The sequence below is a fragment of the Lissotriton helveticus genome, chromosome 5_1 (assembly GCF_964261635.1).
Source record: "Lissotriton helveticus chromosome 5_1, aLisHel1.1, whole genome shotgun sequence".
Classification (NCBI taxonomy): Eukaryota; Metazoa; Chordata; class Amphibia; order Caudata; family Salamandridae; genus Lissotriton; species Lissotriton helveticus.
This window is the reverse complement of record NC_136065.1, coordinates 395,096,747-395,115,269: the sequence shown is the minus strand read 5'-3', so window position 1 is coordinate 395,115,269 and position 18,523 is coordinate 395,096,747. Positions and strand designations below refer to the sequence as shown.

Genomic DNA, 18,523 nt, shown 5'->3' with positions numbered 1-18,523 from the left:
TCTCAATCTCTTCCTGAAAAAGAAGTTCAAAATACTCACGCCCGCTCAATTCCTGTCTGCCTTGAGCGCAGGAGATTGCATTGTACGACGCATATTTCCACATCCCCGTGCTGCCTGCCCACAGACATAACATGCAGTTCACTGTGGTCTAAGAACACTTGTAGTTTGCTGTGCTGCCCTTTGGTCTTACCAGTGCCCCTCAGGTGTTCACCAAAGGGATGGTGGTGGTTCCAGCTCATCTGCGGAGATCAGGTGTTCGAGTCTTCCCTTACCTTTACGATTGGCTGTTAAAGGTCAGCTTGCCACAGGCCGTCGTTTTCCCACCTCCAGACTATGGCGAACTTCGTGCACTTGCTGGGGTTCACTAAAAAATGTGTCGAAGTCACACCTGACTCCATCTCAGACATTCCCTTTCATCAGAGCTGTTCTGGACATAGTGGCGTTTCGGGCCTACCCTCCTGAGTGGTGAGTCCAGGATATTTAGGCTATTAGACCGATGTTTAAGCCTCTAGCCTGGATTTTGGTGAGAATGACCCTAAGGCTTTTGGGCCTCATGCATCCTGCTAGAAACACATGCCTGTTGGCATATGCAGGCTCTGCAGTGGGACCTGATGTTCCAGTGGGCACAGCATCAGGGAATCTCTCCGACATGGTCCAGTTCTCGTAGGAAACTGCAAAAGATCTCCAGTGGTGGCTGACAAACTGCAATTTTTTCAGTGGCATACACCTCTCCCTTCACCGACCAGAACTGACTAGTGACAGATGCATCACTTCTGGGATGAGGAGGCCATCTGGGAGAGGTGGAGATCAGAGGACTCTCGTCTCTGGCAGAGTCCGGCCTTCATGCCATCCTGTTGGAGCTTCAGGCTTGGCATTAAAAGGCTTTCTTTCTTCGATAAAGGGAAGACGGGTGTAGGTGTTAAAGAACAATACCACCACCATGTGGTACTGCAACAAACAGAGCGGGGTAGGGTTGTGGACCCTTTGTCAAGAGGCTCTGTGTCTCCAGAATGCCAGGTAGGACGAACTGAGCCAACGAAGCCTAGTGGATCACAAATGGCATCACCCTCCAGAGTTGGTGCAAGGTCTCTTTCAAGAGTCTGGGGGAGCCTTGGTTAAATCTGTTCACCGCCATCGAAAACGAGCAATGTCCACAAATTTGCATGCTGGAGACGCTTTTCGTTTTGAGTAACGCTCCAGTGTTCTGTTAGCCTTTCCGCCTAAATCGTTCCTGCCCAGAGTTCACAAGAAGATCAGGAAAAGCCAGGCCCAAGTAATTCATGTGGCTCCCTATCGGGCACAGAGAGCCTGGTATCCCAAGCTGTTGAGCATGAACATTAGTGCCCTGATCAAGCTGCCCCTTCGAGAGGATTTTCTGTTGCAGCAACTGGGGAGGGTCCTGCACTCAAACATGCTCACCATTCACCTACATGCATGGAGATTGAGGACTAGCAGTTGACTGCTTTCCACCTTCCTCCCAAAGTCTGTGATGTTATTCTTTCACAAAGATATCCTTCTGTCAAATCTGTATACACTTGCTGCCTGGTTACATTTGTGGCGTGGTGTGCATCTAGGAACATCAATCCTCTTTCTGCACCCTTTCTGAAGTACTTGTGTTTGTTCTGTCCTTGACTCAGCAAGGCTCTACTGTGGGCACAGTTAAAGGCTACTTATCGGCCATTTCAGCAGTTTTGTCTGACCAACCTTCTTTGTTCAAGTCCCCTTTAGTGGTTAGGTTCCTCATTGCAATTTACGTTTCCTCCTAGGCCATTTATTATGCCCCAGTGGAACTTGAACCTCGCCCTCAACTTTTTAGAAAGTTTCTTCCTGCAATCTAAATTCCAGTGACTTCCAAAATGTTTTTGGGAATTAGAACAATGATAGTATCACGGAGTAATTATTCTCATCTCATTCAGACCAACTGCAATTCATTTTAATACATTTTAGGAGAAGGGTTTGCCTATGTAACCTTTACAGGAAATTATCTACTTTTCAGGATTGATGACAAAATCAGCAGAGAAGCTACAATTTCAATTTTCCTCAACAAAGTTCATTGCCCGCTTCCACAGAGCCCCACCAGCATTGTGGATTTCTAGAGGTGTGTAGTTATCATAGCAATAGATAGGGCTCATAAATATGCTTCTTTGCAAGGATAACTCATTGGATATTGATACGTTCATAGTAAAAGATCTATACAAAGTGCAGACTTTGAGAATCAATTCTTCCTGTGTAGTCTCCCGCTCCCAATATTTGAGGAATATGTTCTAAAGCAGAAGGAGTGAGTGGACTTCCCAGCGCATTCCTAATCATCACTAACTTATCACTTTCTCTCAAAACCTGTTATGAGACTGTAGTTTGAGGTGTATAAAAGTGGGCAACACATTATAATTGAAGGAGCTTTTTTCCAAATCCTAGAGTCCCAGTATGACCTTTTAAAAACACTCTCAGAAAGTTCAAGCCTACATCACTTTTGCTCTCCTGTTTTTTAAAGATACATGGACTGGTTTTGAGGTCTCCTGTAAGTCAATAAGTTTAAGCTGATGTATAATTGGAATCTCCAATGGTTTGTTTTATTATTTAACAAGATAAGCCACACAGGTTTGTGTTGCTTGCCGGTGTTGCTTATTTTGTTAAAAAATAAAACAAACCTTTGGAGATTCCAATTATACATCTACTAAAACTTATTGACTAACCGGAGACATCAAACCCAGTACATTGTTCTAGTTATTTATACAATTTTTAGAGGGATTAACCCTGCAACTGTTTTGCGGTCCTTGTATCAAAACTGTTAAAGAGCTTCTGTTTTCCTCAATGTTGCAGTAGCAAATATGTTTTAAGATGAATGACCAAAATCGATTTGAGTAATTTTTCCTTTTTCATTTGTCCATACTAGAGCACTGACTTCCCCTGGTTTATGGTCATTATCCTGTAGTCATGCCCCCTTGCCGAGAGTTAATTAGCATCCTTCCCTGGGCATAGCACACACCGGTCCCAAGAGACTGGGGAGGAGGGCAGCAAGCTCTCCCCATACAGTGATAATGTAGTAAACATGCAGGAAATATGCCCTCTCTCTGGATTGGAGGAGCACAAAGGATTTATAAGTAGCAGAACCCCTGATTGGTTCAGCCTGTCCCTAAGGGAAGTACAAGACTGGTCTCATCAGCCAATGGTCTGTTCAACATTTCACTTGTCTACTGAGAAGGGCCTCAAACCAGTCGTGTTTGAATAAACAGAGGTGCAGGAATGGAATCCTTGTGGAATATCATTCTACCCTGCCAAACCCTGAATAGGTTCTGGGCTTATGAAGGTGTATCTGTGACTAGTATGCGTGTGGAAAGGAAAATGCCAGTCTGTTGGAAGTAGCTGGGCTCTATTTCACCAGGTGTAGGACATCGCAGCATCTCAACACATAACAACCTATCCGCGAGAACCTTTGAGAGACATTTGTTGTTGAGAATATTGTCCTGCTGATGAGTTTACCATTTGAACCCTTGGCTCCTACCCCAAAACTTGCATAGACCTCTGGCTTACCTCTTGCGTGCCCTAATATTAACAATTCTAGACTGACCAGTTGAGTCTGAAATACAGGCCTCCATCCTTTTTTGTCATCTGAGTATATCAGGGTGTACCAGCACCTTGACCAGCCACTACCCTCTTACAGCTAGTCCTGTGGTTGTCGGAGTATTGGTACTGGGACATAGACACCAGACACCCCTAAGCAGACAACTTACACCAACAGAGTGATATCCTCTCCAAGGAAGGGTAGCCAATTCTATTCCTTTGGGTGGTGGGACAGTGGGTGGACCAGGAACATTTGGTGAAACCAAATCACTACAATGCAAATTGGTGTAGTTGCTCTAGTTTTGAAGAGTACCCTGTGCAACATGGTCTGTATAAGCCAAAGTTAACTGTATAGTGCTTAACCTGTACGGACTAGAGTACTGCTTGGGGTCAGAACTCTGGAAAAGAGGGTCGCAAAGACTTCTGGCTTTCACTGTGTATCATAGTTTTATGTGTAGTACATTTTCATTATGTGTATTAATGTACTTTTCTTTTATAAAATAAAATGACGAGTAACCATTGGTCTTATTCCCATGTATTACTATGCATACTGTATTCTGAGTGTTTAACCCACAATACTTCCTTGAGTAAGCCTTGGGCTGCTCTGTCTTGCTACCCTCAGAGAGTAAAGTGTTTGAGGGAAGTAAGTGGATATCCAGTTTGGTATCCATGTAGTACAGTGGTCCCAGGACACCAATTGGAACGTCTCTGATGGATGCAATTGGACCCTAAAAATTCCTGACTACCCTGGTACTCCTGGAAACTGGTTGTCACAGTTGGCTTTACTTTTACACTTTTCTGAAGGGCAAGCCAGTCTTCCATCCATGGTAAAGATGGATCAGCAGATGGCATACAGGAAGTAAGTAATTTGAGACTAAATATTCATTAATTGTTTCTCATTGATGCGCATGTCACAATTTGTTGTTGCAAGTATTAGCTTTGAATATTTTCTCACTGTGATACTTTTAATACACCATTTATTTTACTCCATGTATTTTCATGAAATAATTCTCACATGATAACAAATATTCTTATTTTTCTCCACTGCCACACACACTCAGGCGGCCCACACGATGCAGCCCTGTGTCTTCTTTGGGAAACAGTGCACTTCTTTGTCCACATGGCGGGCTGATGTTTTCATTTGATAACCTGACCAAGGAAGATTCTAAACTGTGAGTTATTTTTTTTTATGTGCTGCAAACTGTAACTTATTTAAGTTGTGTGTTAAGTTTTTAAAAACCTGCTGTGATCCAGACTCGGAACTATGTACTTTGTTATATATTTGTTTCATCTATCATGTTTTGCATACACTAGAATACTCTGGTGGAATACTCTGTATGAACACTGACAATGTTCACTGACAATTTAAAGGCTCGTGTAGTTGCTTCTTTTAGCTCGACAGTGTGACCATCACAAGGAAAAAAACATTGGCAATAACAGTCAAAGATATGCTAAGAGCTGAAATATGAACACAAGTAAAACAAAGTTTGCTACATCACTGTTTTCTACTGCATGCTGTGTGTGAGAGGTCCTCACTAAGAGCCCTGCTTTACATTGGCATACTGGATACATTTCACAGGATTTCCACCTTTTCTTCAACTTCCTTGGATTAGTTCAACCTCTCTTCATGACAGACAAGGAGAAGAGATTATTTTTCACATCCTATTTCCCTTGTGAGCGGCTAGGATGCCAATGCTCAAGAACTGGAGTGTCCGTTATCAACTTATTTCTTAGTAGTTTTGGAGAGGCTCAGTCCGGCTGTGTCTCTGAGATTTAGGGTAGTTGTTCCTGTTACCAGCAAAGTGAGGTGCTGTCTCTAGCCTAATTTCATAGGTCACAAAACAGTTTCCATGTATTGGCTTGCAATGGGCTGCATGTATGTAGATGTTTACCCTGCATGGGCTCAGTTATAAAGAAGCAAATTGTCATTCAAACACCAAATGGCTGCCTGTGGGCGAATCCATGCATGAATGAAGGTAAGAGAAAATCCAAAGGCTGGAGAGGGTTAATTCTTTACCCCAAAATATGAATGCTCTCTATCAGCTGATTCACTATGAAAAAGACACTCCTATGAAGCAGTGGCTGTCCCAAAAGACCCCTCTGTGTATATGTAATATTATGTTCGAGGCATATGTGCTGTAGATACACATGCTTTGCATACTCCTGCAATTAGTTTTGGGTCCGGATGTTTGCAAGTTGTTTTTCTTTGAAGACTTTCCAGTCACGAGGTAAGGTGACTCTTCCTTCCGGTGATAGTGTGCCTGGGCATCGACTCCATTGTTAGATTGTTTTTTTTCCACAATTGAGTTGGGATGTGCATTGCTACGCTACCGGTTCAAAAAACGTTTTGCATGTTCCCCTAAGTGCACATCCACTCTACCCTCGACGATATTGTTTCCTTTCGCATTTCCCTGTTCTCCGCATATTGAATCACTCGACAAACTCCATTTTCGATCGAAAACCTTGTGGGCGGCCATTGGGCCTAGCCGCAACAGTCCAGCCTCCTGCCAATGGATTGGACTCCATTCCAATTCTGTCCTCGGTGCCACACCAAATATCCTCGCACTGACCTACATCAAGTTTGTAACCTGTGCCTCTCTCCGAAGCACAAGGAGGAAGAGTGCGACGCATGTAAATCGTTTCAGTCCAAGAAGAGACTACGAGATAATCGGGCTCGACGACGAGAGATGCAGCGCCAAAGCATCCAACACACTCCGGATATCTTGCTCTAGCTCAAAGAATTAACAAGGCGTTAAACCAATACAGTAAGATACAATCTCGTTACGCAAACGTGAAGGTTGCCGTTTTATTACTGACCCTTAACATGATTGCCAAGGAGGAGTGCATGCTAAAGAAATATGCATACATTGTGTACATGCTTTTAAAACGCGCTTCCCTTTTTGAGATCTAGCAACGCCTTGCCATATTGTCAGTGGATTTCCATGCGTGTTTTGGCCTCGTTCCTGTATTGTCCGTTGTGTGTCTGAAACTTAAATCTGGCATCTCGATTCCAGCCCCACAATGTGACTACAAATCCTTGTGATACGTCAGTATTGGCTATTCATTTTTAGATTGCTGATCACAATACCCGGGCCAGTCAGCACCGCCGCTGGATCGGATGCAGACTATTATAGTCTCTGAGGCCTTTTTAGGTCCATAGCTGCTTGCATTTTCAATGCCAGCTGCAACATGCCAGGGGTCCTCACTCAATAAATTAGAGACTCATTAATAATGAAAAGTTACATTTGTTTCTGTGATTGTACAATATTCACTCATGTGAAATACAACATTTACCATAACATTCCTTGTTGAACAATCCCCAAGCACCTTCTGTAATGTGAAGTTAAAATTACAAGGAGGACTGACCAATGTTTACAGTCCATTTTGCTGATCAATACACCATTGCAAAGGTTGGCTGGGTGATGCCCCAAAGGCATGTGGCAAAGTGATATTTAAATGATGCCCAACCCTGACAAAAGTTCCTGGCTGAATGTGTTTTAAAACATGCTGTATACCATATTGTTTTCCAGTGAATCATTTGGGGGAAACGCCCTGGCCACAATAAGTGCCATGTAGCCACCTGTCATGTAAGACACCTTTGCCAATTTTTTTTTTTTTGCAAGGCAGCAGCACGAAATTGTCTAGGACTTAAAGTTGAATTATCTCATAATAAGAAATCTTGTTAATTTCTGACTAATTTTACCAGTTTGTAACTACTGAAAATACAGCATTTTTGGGAAAATGTCACTGAGTATAACAAGGATGTACCCCATGCTCCCAGTTAAAGAAGACTTTAAAATAGCTACGTGTACTCAATTCTATTGGCTCATAGGTTGTAAACGTACGTGTTCCCACAATTATTTAGAAGAAACAACTAAAGCAGTTTTTAAATCATATTGACTTTTGACTAATGTTAAAAACTCCTTGAACTTTAAAATGCACCATTTGCCAGAATATAAAAAAGAGTCTACATGTCCTTGGGCGGAGATCCCCATAATCCTCCTGTGAACTAATCTTAATTCTGCAATATGCACTTCTTAACCCATGAAAGACTTCTTCAAATCAAGCATTTACAATGCAATAGGTCTCGCATTATTAAAGTATGAGCTATTGACATTGCTAATAATAATGCAAAACCAATAGCTCAAACATTCAGTAATGCGAGACCTATTGCATTGAAAATGCTTGTAATAAACTAGTCCGCAGCAAATTGCGCATAGTGAGTAGACCGAACCCTCCTTTTAAACGAGAGTGGTGACATGGATAGGAGTGAGGTTCCGGTTGTGATAGACCCAAAAGGAAGGGGAAACATGGAAATAACAACCCAGAATGAATTAAATGAGGTCTGAAAGGGAGGCTGGGAGGAAGGGGTAGTAGTGTGCGATATGTGTAAAGCTGAAGACTACGCTGGGTTTGAGAGTAAACACTTGTTTTCTTGTCTGCTGTCACATTCTAGGGGTCTGTCTCTGTCACCAATTCCTTCCCAGCTCTTGCTAGCTGCTGCAGAGCCCCCCACGACCCCTCACACCCCTCCCCGACCCCAGGCCACCAGAGGCCGGAGCTTTTTCTCCTTCCTGAGGTGTTTTCCAGTGACAAGCAATGACTGTCTGGCCTCAGTGTCTGCCGGGCTCTACGTTATCAGTGTTCAATGAGGTAATACCCCTCCAGTGACACATATGCAAAACGGCCATTTACTTAAGGTTTGATCTAGTAGGTATTTGCTAATATCAGCAACTTTTTACCCCCTCCTAGCTTTGGTATTTATTGGAACTTTGACCGTGACCGTCTAAAATGCTGGCACTAGTCCCAAACGCTCAGTTAAACAGCTCAGCGGGTTAGGTGCATGCTGCGGAGAGTTTATCACTTGTTAACTTCACCTTAATCTTCCGACAATTGTAACTCAGCCAGTCACCCGCCTTGGACTGATAAAATGATCAGCAATAAATCGGGCAAAAAAACACATAACCTTGCATTCGTTTTGGGGTGTGTGAGACAGCGATGGCAACAACCACACAAGACCCCAGTCTCCGAGCTCTGAGCTCGGCGGTTGTGAGAAGGATGCACTGAGTTTATGAAGTTGTTTCTACTGGTCTGTCCACGCGCTCAGCCTTTGACTAAAACACGTCATCCCCGTAGTCATCATGGCATGTCCCCAAAAGATGAGAAATGTTCCTGCCCCATTATTTCCAGTCTCAGACCATCTGCACAACTCCTCTAAGCGCCAAGTTTTTTTTGTATTATTAGAGCGCTATAGAAACATTGTCATGTCATTTGACATAACATATCAAATACGGTGTACATGAGCATGCTATACTGAAACTGCACTATTATGTACATGTAACGCATTTAAACACAGAGTACTCCTGTTAAATCACTTACTACATGCCCAATCACAACGAGAGCCCACAAAATTCGCTTAAATCCTGGCCCTAATGCATGCGTTGCAGTCTAAAACTGGGAGTGCATTGAAACTAATGAACACCAGTACCAAGCGATATATGATCGCAGTGCCTGTACATTTCACAAGTGTTTTCCATGTATGTACATTTCGCCTTGGAGAAAAGTGCTTCATTGAGGACATGAATTCCTGGCGCCCCCCTAGTTAACTAACGCCCAGGCACTTATCCTCACATGATCTAAATACATGCTCCATCTGTCCCTGTGGGACGTATTGCACACAGTTGGTTTAGAAGCAGAATAAAGTAAACCAGTCATTGCTTATCGTAAAGGAAACAAATACAATAAAAACAAGGAGGAGTGTAAAAGAAAGGCAGTGCATGAAGGAAAACCAATGCGAACCCAATAGTTGCTTAATGAATTGGGCGCCTGTCTCATACCTCTGTGGGTTTTATAATGGATGTCAAGAAGGCTGATCAAGCATTGAGACAGAGGGTGAGGCGGGGTGTATAGCGCGTCGCGAGGGGCTGGCTGGAGAAGAATGGCAGACAAGAGCTGACAACAGGGTGCAAGACAAAGAGGGCTTGACAGGGAGACATCCAGCGAGAGGCACAAAGAGGGCGAGCCCGTGTGGGACAGTGCAAGGACAAAGATGGCGAGGGAGAGAGGAGCATTGAGAGAAAGGTGCTTGGGTCTGTAGATGGGGAAAGTGAAGCCAGGTCGTGAGAGAGAAATGGGGAAGAGTAATTGAGGAAGAGGCGCACATTAGTAGACTCCAGGGGTAGAATTAAATGTAGGGCTGGGAAATACCTTTAAAAGATGAATCAACTTTAACAAGCGGCACTGAAGAAAAAAAAAACACGGCCGCGAGTGGTGCTATGTGAGGCTGTGGCAGAGCCAGTGCTCGTGTGAGCCTGGGGCAGAGCCAGTAGGCACGCACGGCTGGTCTTAGTGAACGCGCAAGGGGGGCGGGGGGGGAGTGAGCGTGGCGAAGGCTTTTGGGAAAACAAAGCCGCGAGTGATGCATGCGCTCGCCATATGCTTTCAATTATCGCGCCTGTGTATGGGCACGATAATTGAAACCATATGCCAGAAATGCGCGTAATAGACACCAATAGGCATGGGGAGGAGCTATGCGCCAGCCTCTGACCTATTGTGTGCTCTCTTTCAAATAAACACGCAGGCAAAGGCCAATAGCAGGCCGCAAAAGTAAAAATACACGCACACGTGTTCATTTCCAGTATCCATTTCGGAAACCCGGACAAAAGGACTTTCGCTGCGTAACGCTAGGCGCGAGACCTAAAAAACTTCCAAACATCTGGACCCAACACTCGATAGCAGGAGTATGCAAAGCATGTAAATCTACAGCTCTACGTGCCAAGAACAGATGCTTACAGGGTAAGTAACATTATCCTTCTGCTGTACTCTAAGGGCGTTAACCACTTTCCAAAACATATAAGAATTCTTAAGTGTGCCAGCCGCAGTTGAACGATTCCAGTTATCTCTACGGATTTCACATTTCTTTGCCAAGCCATGTCTTTCCTGGACCGGAATCAAGCATCCTAGGACCGGTTTCTGGCTATCAGCCGTCTTCAGCCAGGATAGCTTGACTCCAGTGGCTTAGTGAGCACTGGCAGTCTGGGTGTAGTTTGTATGTGGGTCTCTTAAGTTGGTATAAGATATGCTGCAGCCCTGAAGGACCCTCTTTAGTATCCCTGCCCTAGGGACCTGGTGTACCATTTACTAGGGACTTAAAGGGGTGCTAAAGTCCTTTGCCAATTGTTGCACAATTAGACTTTTCCTTGATTTAGGGAAGGATCACTGCCATTGAGGTCTTGTTAGCCAGCCTCAGTGCATTGTCCGAGTCGAAAATTAGCATCTAGTAGCTAAAAAGGGGCAAAAAGTGTGTGTGTGGGGGGAGGCGGGGGTGTAACTGCAACAAAAGCCCAATTCCCTACATTTATGTATTACATTTAGCATTAAAATCATCTCATGTAATTACATTGCACTTGGACAAAGGTAAATTATACCTGGTCATAGGATTATCAACTAGGTTAAAAGGGTTACAAAATTCTTATTGCCATTGCTAACATTAAAAAAAAAACTTGGTGAACTATTTTCTTGTATCATTTGAATCACCGAGCAGCTAAAATCCAATGGGACAAATTGCACTTTAACCCCAAGCTTGACCCATATAGATAAGCCACATTTTGGATGCCTAGATATTGTGTGAACTGCAGGGATTGAGAAGCAGGAAAACCAGTTGCACTGAATAGTAGTAGTAGCCCAGGTTTTCTGCATGATTATAAACTCTTATTTCCATAGCAGAGAAACCCAATCTGGCTTAAACAGCTTACCATGAATCCCAGCAGCATTCCTGGTTGCACCTTTCTCACTTGAGGGTCACTTGTCCCCAGGCAGATTTATCAGTCAGTCAGGCACTGATAATTCGTCAAGTACCTCAAACCTCTTTGAAAGGGGTAGGGTACTGGAATTTTTTTACTGGTTAAGACAAACTCAAACCTGAACCAGGAAGAAAAAAATAGACCACTATATAAAGGAAATGCAACATAAAAGGGTTTATTAAAATAATCTAATCTCAGGGGAGACAATTTATGAATGCTCCGAAAATGAGAAACACTACCTAGCTATGTTTCGCATTACATAGGGAGTTCTAAAATTAGCAATAATTCAATCCCTATTTAGAGTCTTATGGGACTTTCAAACCCAGTCTACTCTTCTGGCCATTAATATTTGGTTGCTTTGTGCAGTGCTGAATCCCATATGCTAACATAGCCAGTGTGACACATTATATATCAACTGTTCACTTGTATGCTCTTGCGCTAATTTTTAGATATCTGAAAGAAACAGGTTAGTGTTAGATTCCTTACCTTAGAATATCCCCAGGCGTCAGACTGGATTCGGAAAGTTTTGCGTAGCAGTACCCCTGCGCGTCGGTAGGCGTCGTCTTCGGCTCCGCGACCGTCGTCGGGATGACGTCGTCGGAGTACTTAAACGCCGACCTCGCGCGCTGACATCAGTTCTTCTTTCTTCCGCGCCAGCAAGCGTAGATCCGGGAAGAGCAGTACTCCTAGTCACTTTTTGACTAACTTTTTCGATCTATTTTGGAACTTCTCGAGTCGATTCTCGACTCCGGTGCTGATAGGGATGCCCGGGTTCAAACCCTGCGACGACTGTTGCCGACTGATGTTGGTTACCGACCCCCACCTTTATTCCCTCGGGGCCGACCATGATGACAAGTCGTGCCCCGACTGCAGGGCCTTGATGTCTAAGGCTAGGCGGGCTTCCCCCCCCATCACCTCCTCAACTTCCAAGACCGCATTCCCGACCGCCCCTCCGGATCGGGAATCCAAAAGGTACGACCAGTTCGGTAAGAAACTGTTCTCCTCACTGAGTTTGGGGTTGCGGTCTGTCAACACCGCCTGCCTTTTGGGCCGTTACTGCCACTCTTTGGTTGCGGAAGTGCTGCCGCAGTGCCCGGCAGAGGTCCAGGCAAAGCTTACCCAAGCCCTTGCGGAGGGAATGGATGCAGCACGTTATTCTATTCGGTGTGGACTGGATACCATGGACTCGCTAGCTAGGGCGATTGCAAAGACGGTGGCAGTTCGCCGCCACGCCTGGCTGAGGTCCGCCAACTTTTCGGGCGATGTCCAAGCCTCTCTTATGGACATGTCCTTTGATGGCCGTCGCCTCTTTAGCGACATGGCGGACAGCGCGCTGGAGCATTTTAAGTACTCCAGGGCTACAGCCAAGTCGTTGGGCCTCAGCCAACGCCAGCAGCCTTCGGCCTTTCTTCCCTTTCAGGGCCAAGGAAGTGGCGCCCCCCCACGTCCAGCTAGCCACAGGCCGCAGAACCAACCTCAACGTGGTCGAGGACATGGTAACCGCCGTGGCGGTGCCGGGGGACACCGGCAAGGTCAGTCCACACCGGCCCCCGCAGCATCTGCCTCAAAATCCTCCGAGTTTTCAGGCCCATTCGACGCCAGTGGGTGGCAGGGTTCGCCATCACCTCCTCCACTGGCACTCCATCACATCGGACAGGTGGGTGCTGCAAATCGTCTGAAGGGGCTACTCCCTCCCCTTCGAGGCGACCCCTCCAGCCATGCCACCGCAGTACCACCGCATGACGGGGGATCACTTGCAACTTCTGCAGGAGGAAGTTACGGCCCTCTTGTTCAAGGGGGCCATCGAGCGCGTTCCTGGGCCAGACGTAGGACGTGGTTGCTATTCCCAATACTTTCTGGTACCCAAGAAGGGCAACGGGGACCTAGGCCCTATCTTGGATCTGAGAAGCGTCCGCAACTTCCTCCGGAGAAGTCCAGCGCCCATGGGGTGTTCACGAAAGTGATGGCGGTGGTCGCAGCTCATCTGCGCAGATTAGGGTTTCAGTCTTCCCCTATCTCGACGATTGGTTGTTGAAGGCGGGCTTGCCCCAAACAGTCGTCTCCACCTCCAGACTACGGCCGACCTCCTGCACTCGCTGGGGTTCTCCATCAACGTGCCGAAGTCACACATGTGCCCCTCCCAGAAGCTCCTCTTCATCGGAGCAGTTCTGGACTCAGCGCAGTTTCGGGTTTATCCCCCCGAACGGTGGGTTCGGGATATTCAGGCTTTGAGTCTGGTCTTTCAGCCTTTATCCTGAGTCTCGGTCAGGTTGACTCTGCGGCTCCTGGGGCTGATGGCCTCCTGCATCCTTCTGGTGCATCACGCCCGGTGGCGGATAGGGCTCTGCAGTGGGACCTGAAGTTTCAGTGGGCACAGCATCAGGGCAACCTGTCCGACTACAGGATCTCGGAGGGCACTGCGCAACAGTTGCAGTGGTGGCTCACGAACCGCGATTAGGTCAGCGGCAGATCTCTGTCCCTTCCCCAACTGGAGCACGTAGTAGTGACAGATGCATCCCTCCTGGGATGGGGAAGCCACATGGGAGATAGGGAGATCAGAGGCCTCTGGTCTCCGGTGGAATCCCAGCTCCGCATCAACCTTCTGGAGCTGCGGGCGATCCGGCTTGCACTGAAAGCATTCCTTCCCTCTGTCCGGGGATAGTGTAGTGCAGGTGTTCACGGACAACACCACCGACATGTGGTACTGCAACGAACAGGGCAGGGTGGGGTCGTGGACCCTTTGTCAGAAGGCTCTGCTCCTCTGGACATGGCTAAAACACAAGGGCGTCACCCTGGTGGTTCAACACCTGGCAGGTTCCCTGAACGCCAGGGCGGACAAACTCAGCCGCCAGTGCATGATGGATCACGAATGGCGTCTGAACTCGGACGTGGCGCAAGGACTCTTTCGGCAGTGGGGAGAGCCTTGGTTAGATCTATTCGCCACCGAAGAGAACGCGCAATGTCATCAGTTCTGCGCGTTGGAATTTCCAAGGCAGCACTCGCTCGGAGACGCTTTTCGTCGCGAGTGGAGCTGCGGTCTGGGTTACGCTTTTCCGCCTATACCACTTCTGTCCAGAGTGCTGAAAAAGATCAGGCGCACCCGGGCACAAGTCATCCTTGTGGCTCCGGGCTGGGCACGAAGATACTGGTATCCCGAGCTACTCAGCATGTCAGTCGATCCCCCGATTCGTCTGCCTCTTCAGGAGGACCTTCTGTCGCAGCAGCAGGGGACGGTCCTCCACCCGAACCTGTCCAGCCACCACCTCCATTCGTGGAGATAGAGCGGCGGCAGTTGAGGCCATTTGACTTGCCTCCCGAAGTCTGTGATGTGATTCTGGCAGCCAGGCGTTCCTCCACAAAATCGGTATACGCCTGCAGGTGGAACACATTTGTGGCATGGTGCACAGCAAAGGCTGTGGATCTTCTCTCTGCCCCCCTTTCAGAGGTTCTCCTCTTCCTTCTTTCTCTTGCCCAGCAGGGCTCTGCTCTGGGCACTCTTAGGGCTACCTCTCTGCCATTTCAGCCTTCTTGAGGTTTCCTGATCAGCCTTCTCTTTTCAAGTCCCCTGTTGTAAATAGATTCTTGAAAGGCATCACGCATATGTTCCCTCCTGTTCCTTTCGTGATGCCTCAGTGGGACTTGAACCTTGTTCTAACCTATCTGATGTGCGCTCCTTTCGAGCCACTTTACAATTGCCCTCTTCGTCTTCTGACTCTTAAGACTGCATTCCTGGTTGCCAACACCTCTGCCAGGAGAGTGAGTGAGCTCCAGGCTCTTAATTCTAAGTCTCCTTTCCTTTCTGTCCATCCGGACAAAGTTGTTTTAAGAACTCGTCCTTCTTTCCTGCCCAAAGTGGTTACGGCCTTTCACATCGGGCAGTCCATCACTTTGCCCTCCTTCTATCCGCCTTCGCATCCTTCCAAGGAGGAAGAGAGGCTCCTCCGTCTGGACCCAAAACGTGCGCTCTCTTTCTACTTAGATCGCACACGCCAGTTCCGGGTGGACGACCAGCTCTTTGTTGGTTACGTGGGTGCGAAGAAGGGACGGACGGTGCACAAACGAACCATCTCTCGGTGGGTCGTGTTGTGCATCAAGATCTGTTACTCTTTGGCTAGGAAGGAGCCCCCTGTTGGCCTGAGGGCCCATTCCACTCGGGCCACGGCTGCTACTACTGTCCTGGGTCGGGGAGTCCCCTTGCAGGACATCTGTCAGGCAGCTATGTGGGCCTCGCTGCACACGTTTGCTAGACACTACTGCCTGGACAGCCAAGTCCGGAGAGATGGCTTTTTCGGCCGTTGCATTCTCCAGGACTTTCTGGTGTGATCTTGGTCCGCAGACCCACCACCGGGGATGGTATTGCTGGGGTATCTTTTCTAAGGTAAGGAATCTAACACTAACCTGTTTCTTTCAGATGCACAAGTTACTTACCTTCGGTAACGATATATCTGTAAGAAACAGTAGTAAGTGTTAGATTCCTTACCGCCCCACCCATCCTCCCCGTTTGCGGACCGATATCTAGGGTTAAGGTATTTCCCTTTGAGGGCCCTAGTTTTATGGCACCAGTGTCGGTCTCTGGCATGGCTCTGCGTTCCTGGCGCGGAAAGCTATGTACAAGAACTGACGTCAGCGCGTGAGGGCGGCGTCTTAGTACTCCGGCGACCACGACAACGAACCCGGAGCCGCAGACGACGCCTACCGACGTGCAGGGTTACTGCTACGCAAAACTTTCCGGATCCAGTCTGACGCCTGGGGATATTCTAAGGTAAGGAATCTAACACTAATTACTGTTTCTTACAGATATTTCGTTACCGAAGGTAAGTAACTTGTGCTATTGGCCAGGACTACTACATACGGACAAGAAGAGGGAGGTAGACTCAATACATCCAGCGTCAAAGGAAAATTATCGTCACAGTGAGTCTGCTGGTTAGAATTACCAAAGCCAACCACATACCAGTGCAACAGGGTCGTTCTCTGAAGCAATGTAGGGTGGGTTCTACTGCTGGGGCTCAGGAGGCAACAGGGAAGAAGGTCTGTTAATTTCCATTATCCATCTGCTTGGCACCTACAGACAAAATAGAGCCATTGCTTCCAACCACAGGGGGAACTGAGGGAGCGCCCTCTATACCAATAGGAGAGTCACCAATGGTAGTGCAAATGTAAGAAACCGTAAAAATGTATTTGTTCAACCAATCTGCAAAGGGCATGAGAGTTGCTTTCAAAATTGAATCAAACCCAACACAGATCATTCATGAAATCAGACTCTCCCAAAATCTCTTTCATGCCAGGTTTCGATTTAGCCTATTTTCTGCCCCCAGAACACCTCAATAAAGTTTCAGCTTTTTTTTTTCTTTCAACCGGCAGCTCATTAGGTGAGGGGGTTAAGTTAACTGTAGACAGCAGACTCTGTTGGGCAGGCTCTTGCACAGTCAAATGAGAGTCCCCAACAACAGTTGGTATATGGTTGCAAGCAGAAGAAGGACCAGCCCCTTCCAACGACCACCTTCTCTCAGTCAAAGCAATTGCTTTGGAAACTACTCTCACAGCATGCTCTAGGATAGTCTAGTTGCCCCCTTAGAAGTCGAAACAGAATTACTTGCAGTGTTCTTCCTGCCCATAGTGTGAAACAGTAAATCGACTAAGATAGAAAATATCAAATGAAAGGGTGGCCTGATCTTCGCACGACATGTGTGCATCCCGCACAACGAGATCCGTGAAATGAAAATATGCTCCCTGCTCGGTGCAGGGTAGTCCGGGCACCCAAAGAACTCGGCAAAGCGTCTTCTTCATTGCATCAAACTCCTACACTAAAACCTCATTTGTAGGTACAATGGATTTAAGTAATATTTCTTCTGCAAAATTGTGAGGTACAAGTCGTTACTCCCTTTCAAGGAGGCAAAGACATATATTTGAAATATTGTTTGGCTCTCAAAATTGTCCAAGCAAGAATTCAGATTACATTTCAACAAGAGAGAAGCCAATAAATGTATCAAGAGACAGCAGTTCACAGTGTTGGCTCTGCACCAGATATATTATCCACTTATGAAAGTAGGGTAGATGTGCACTATGAAATTACAGGATGATTACTTCAACATTCCAGTGACAAGAAAGCACAGGAAATTCCAGAGGTTCACATTACGCAGTTCCCACTGCCAGTGCAGAAATCTTTCTTCAGTTTGATATCTGTACCTCAGACATTTTCAAAGTTTGTGTATTTGATTGAGGCTCTTGACTGCAAATGAAAATCCTCATTTCCCCCTCTTGACAATGGGTTGATTAAAAACTCGCAGGATAGATAATGTGCTTCAGGATTTAACAACCACTGCCGCATTGTTGGATCATTTGGGCCTTCATGTCAACCTCCAGAAATCCAAGACAACGCCTGTCCAAACACTTGGCTGTCTAGCAGCGATGTTAAATACATAATGAGAAGAAATGATTCCACGAAAATATAGTATCTACCATTTTTCAAAAATGTTTCCACCTTCAGCGTACTCCTTTTCCTATTGCCCATTGGATTTTATCCCTTCTAGGGCCGATGGCCTCTTGCATCCTCCTTGTACCTAGTGTGAGGTTTCACCTGAGATCTCAGCTGCATTGTTTAGAAGATCAGTGGTCTCAATGGGAGACCATTAATCTTCTCCGATCAGCCTGTTTTGCTAAAATTCTCATATGCTCTCTGCAGTCTGGAAAGATGGTTCATGATATGCAGTCTGTGAAAAGATAATATGAACACTGGAGAAATTAATTAACTTATATTGAACTAAGTGATGAAGCAACTTGTATACTACTTTTCGAATGGCTCGCTTTTTCTCTATTGCACCTAAAAACACATTTGCCCATCAATAATGTGTTTACTAACTCAATAGCTGTAGACACTGCTACTAACATTGACTATATGAATGAATCCAATTTTATTGCATTTGTGTACCATTCCTTTTCAACTAAGAGTTTCCCATTAGGCAACATTGTTAGTTGAAGATCTGGCTTTTTCATTTTCATGAAGCATATGTTGTTTCTTTGCACAGTATAGCTCTAATATGGCCCACTGAGTGGGAGACGATACAGAAATTCTTTGTTGTGGATCATTCAATCAAAGTCATTCGAGTAACCGAAACAAAGGATAATGGGGTGAACACATTTTATGTTTCAGAGCCCAGTAA

At 46.2% G+C, this 18,523-nt stretch overlaps 1 protein-coding gene across 2 annotated transcripts in view; it reads left to right on the top strand.

Moving 5' to 3' along the window:
* The window catches only part of USP48 (ubiquitin specific peptidase 48), a 725,601-nt gene that overhangs the window by 498,464 nt on the left and 208,614 nt on the right, over positions 1 to 18,523 (top strand). For both annotated transcript variants that reach the window (XM_078642611.1, XM_078642612.1), the window contains exons 19-20: positions 4,623 to 4,733; positions 18,389 to 18,519. In XM_078642611.1, the coding sequence (XP_078498737.1) occupies positions 4,623 to 4,733; positions 18,389 to 18,519 (242 nt within the window). The remainder of the gene's footprint in view (positions 1 to 4,622; positions 4,734 to 18,388; positions 18,520 to 18,523) is intronic.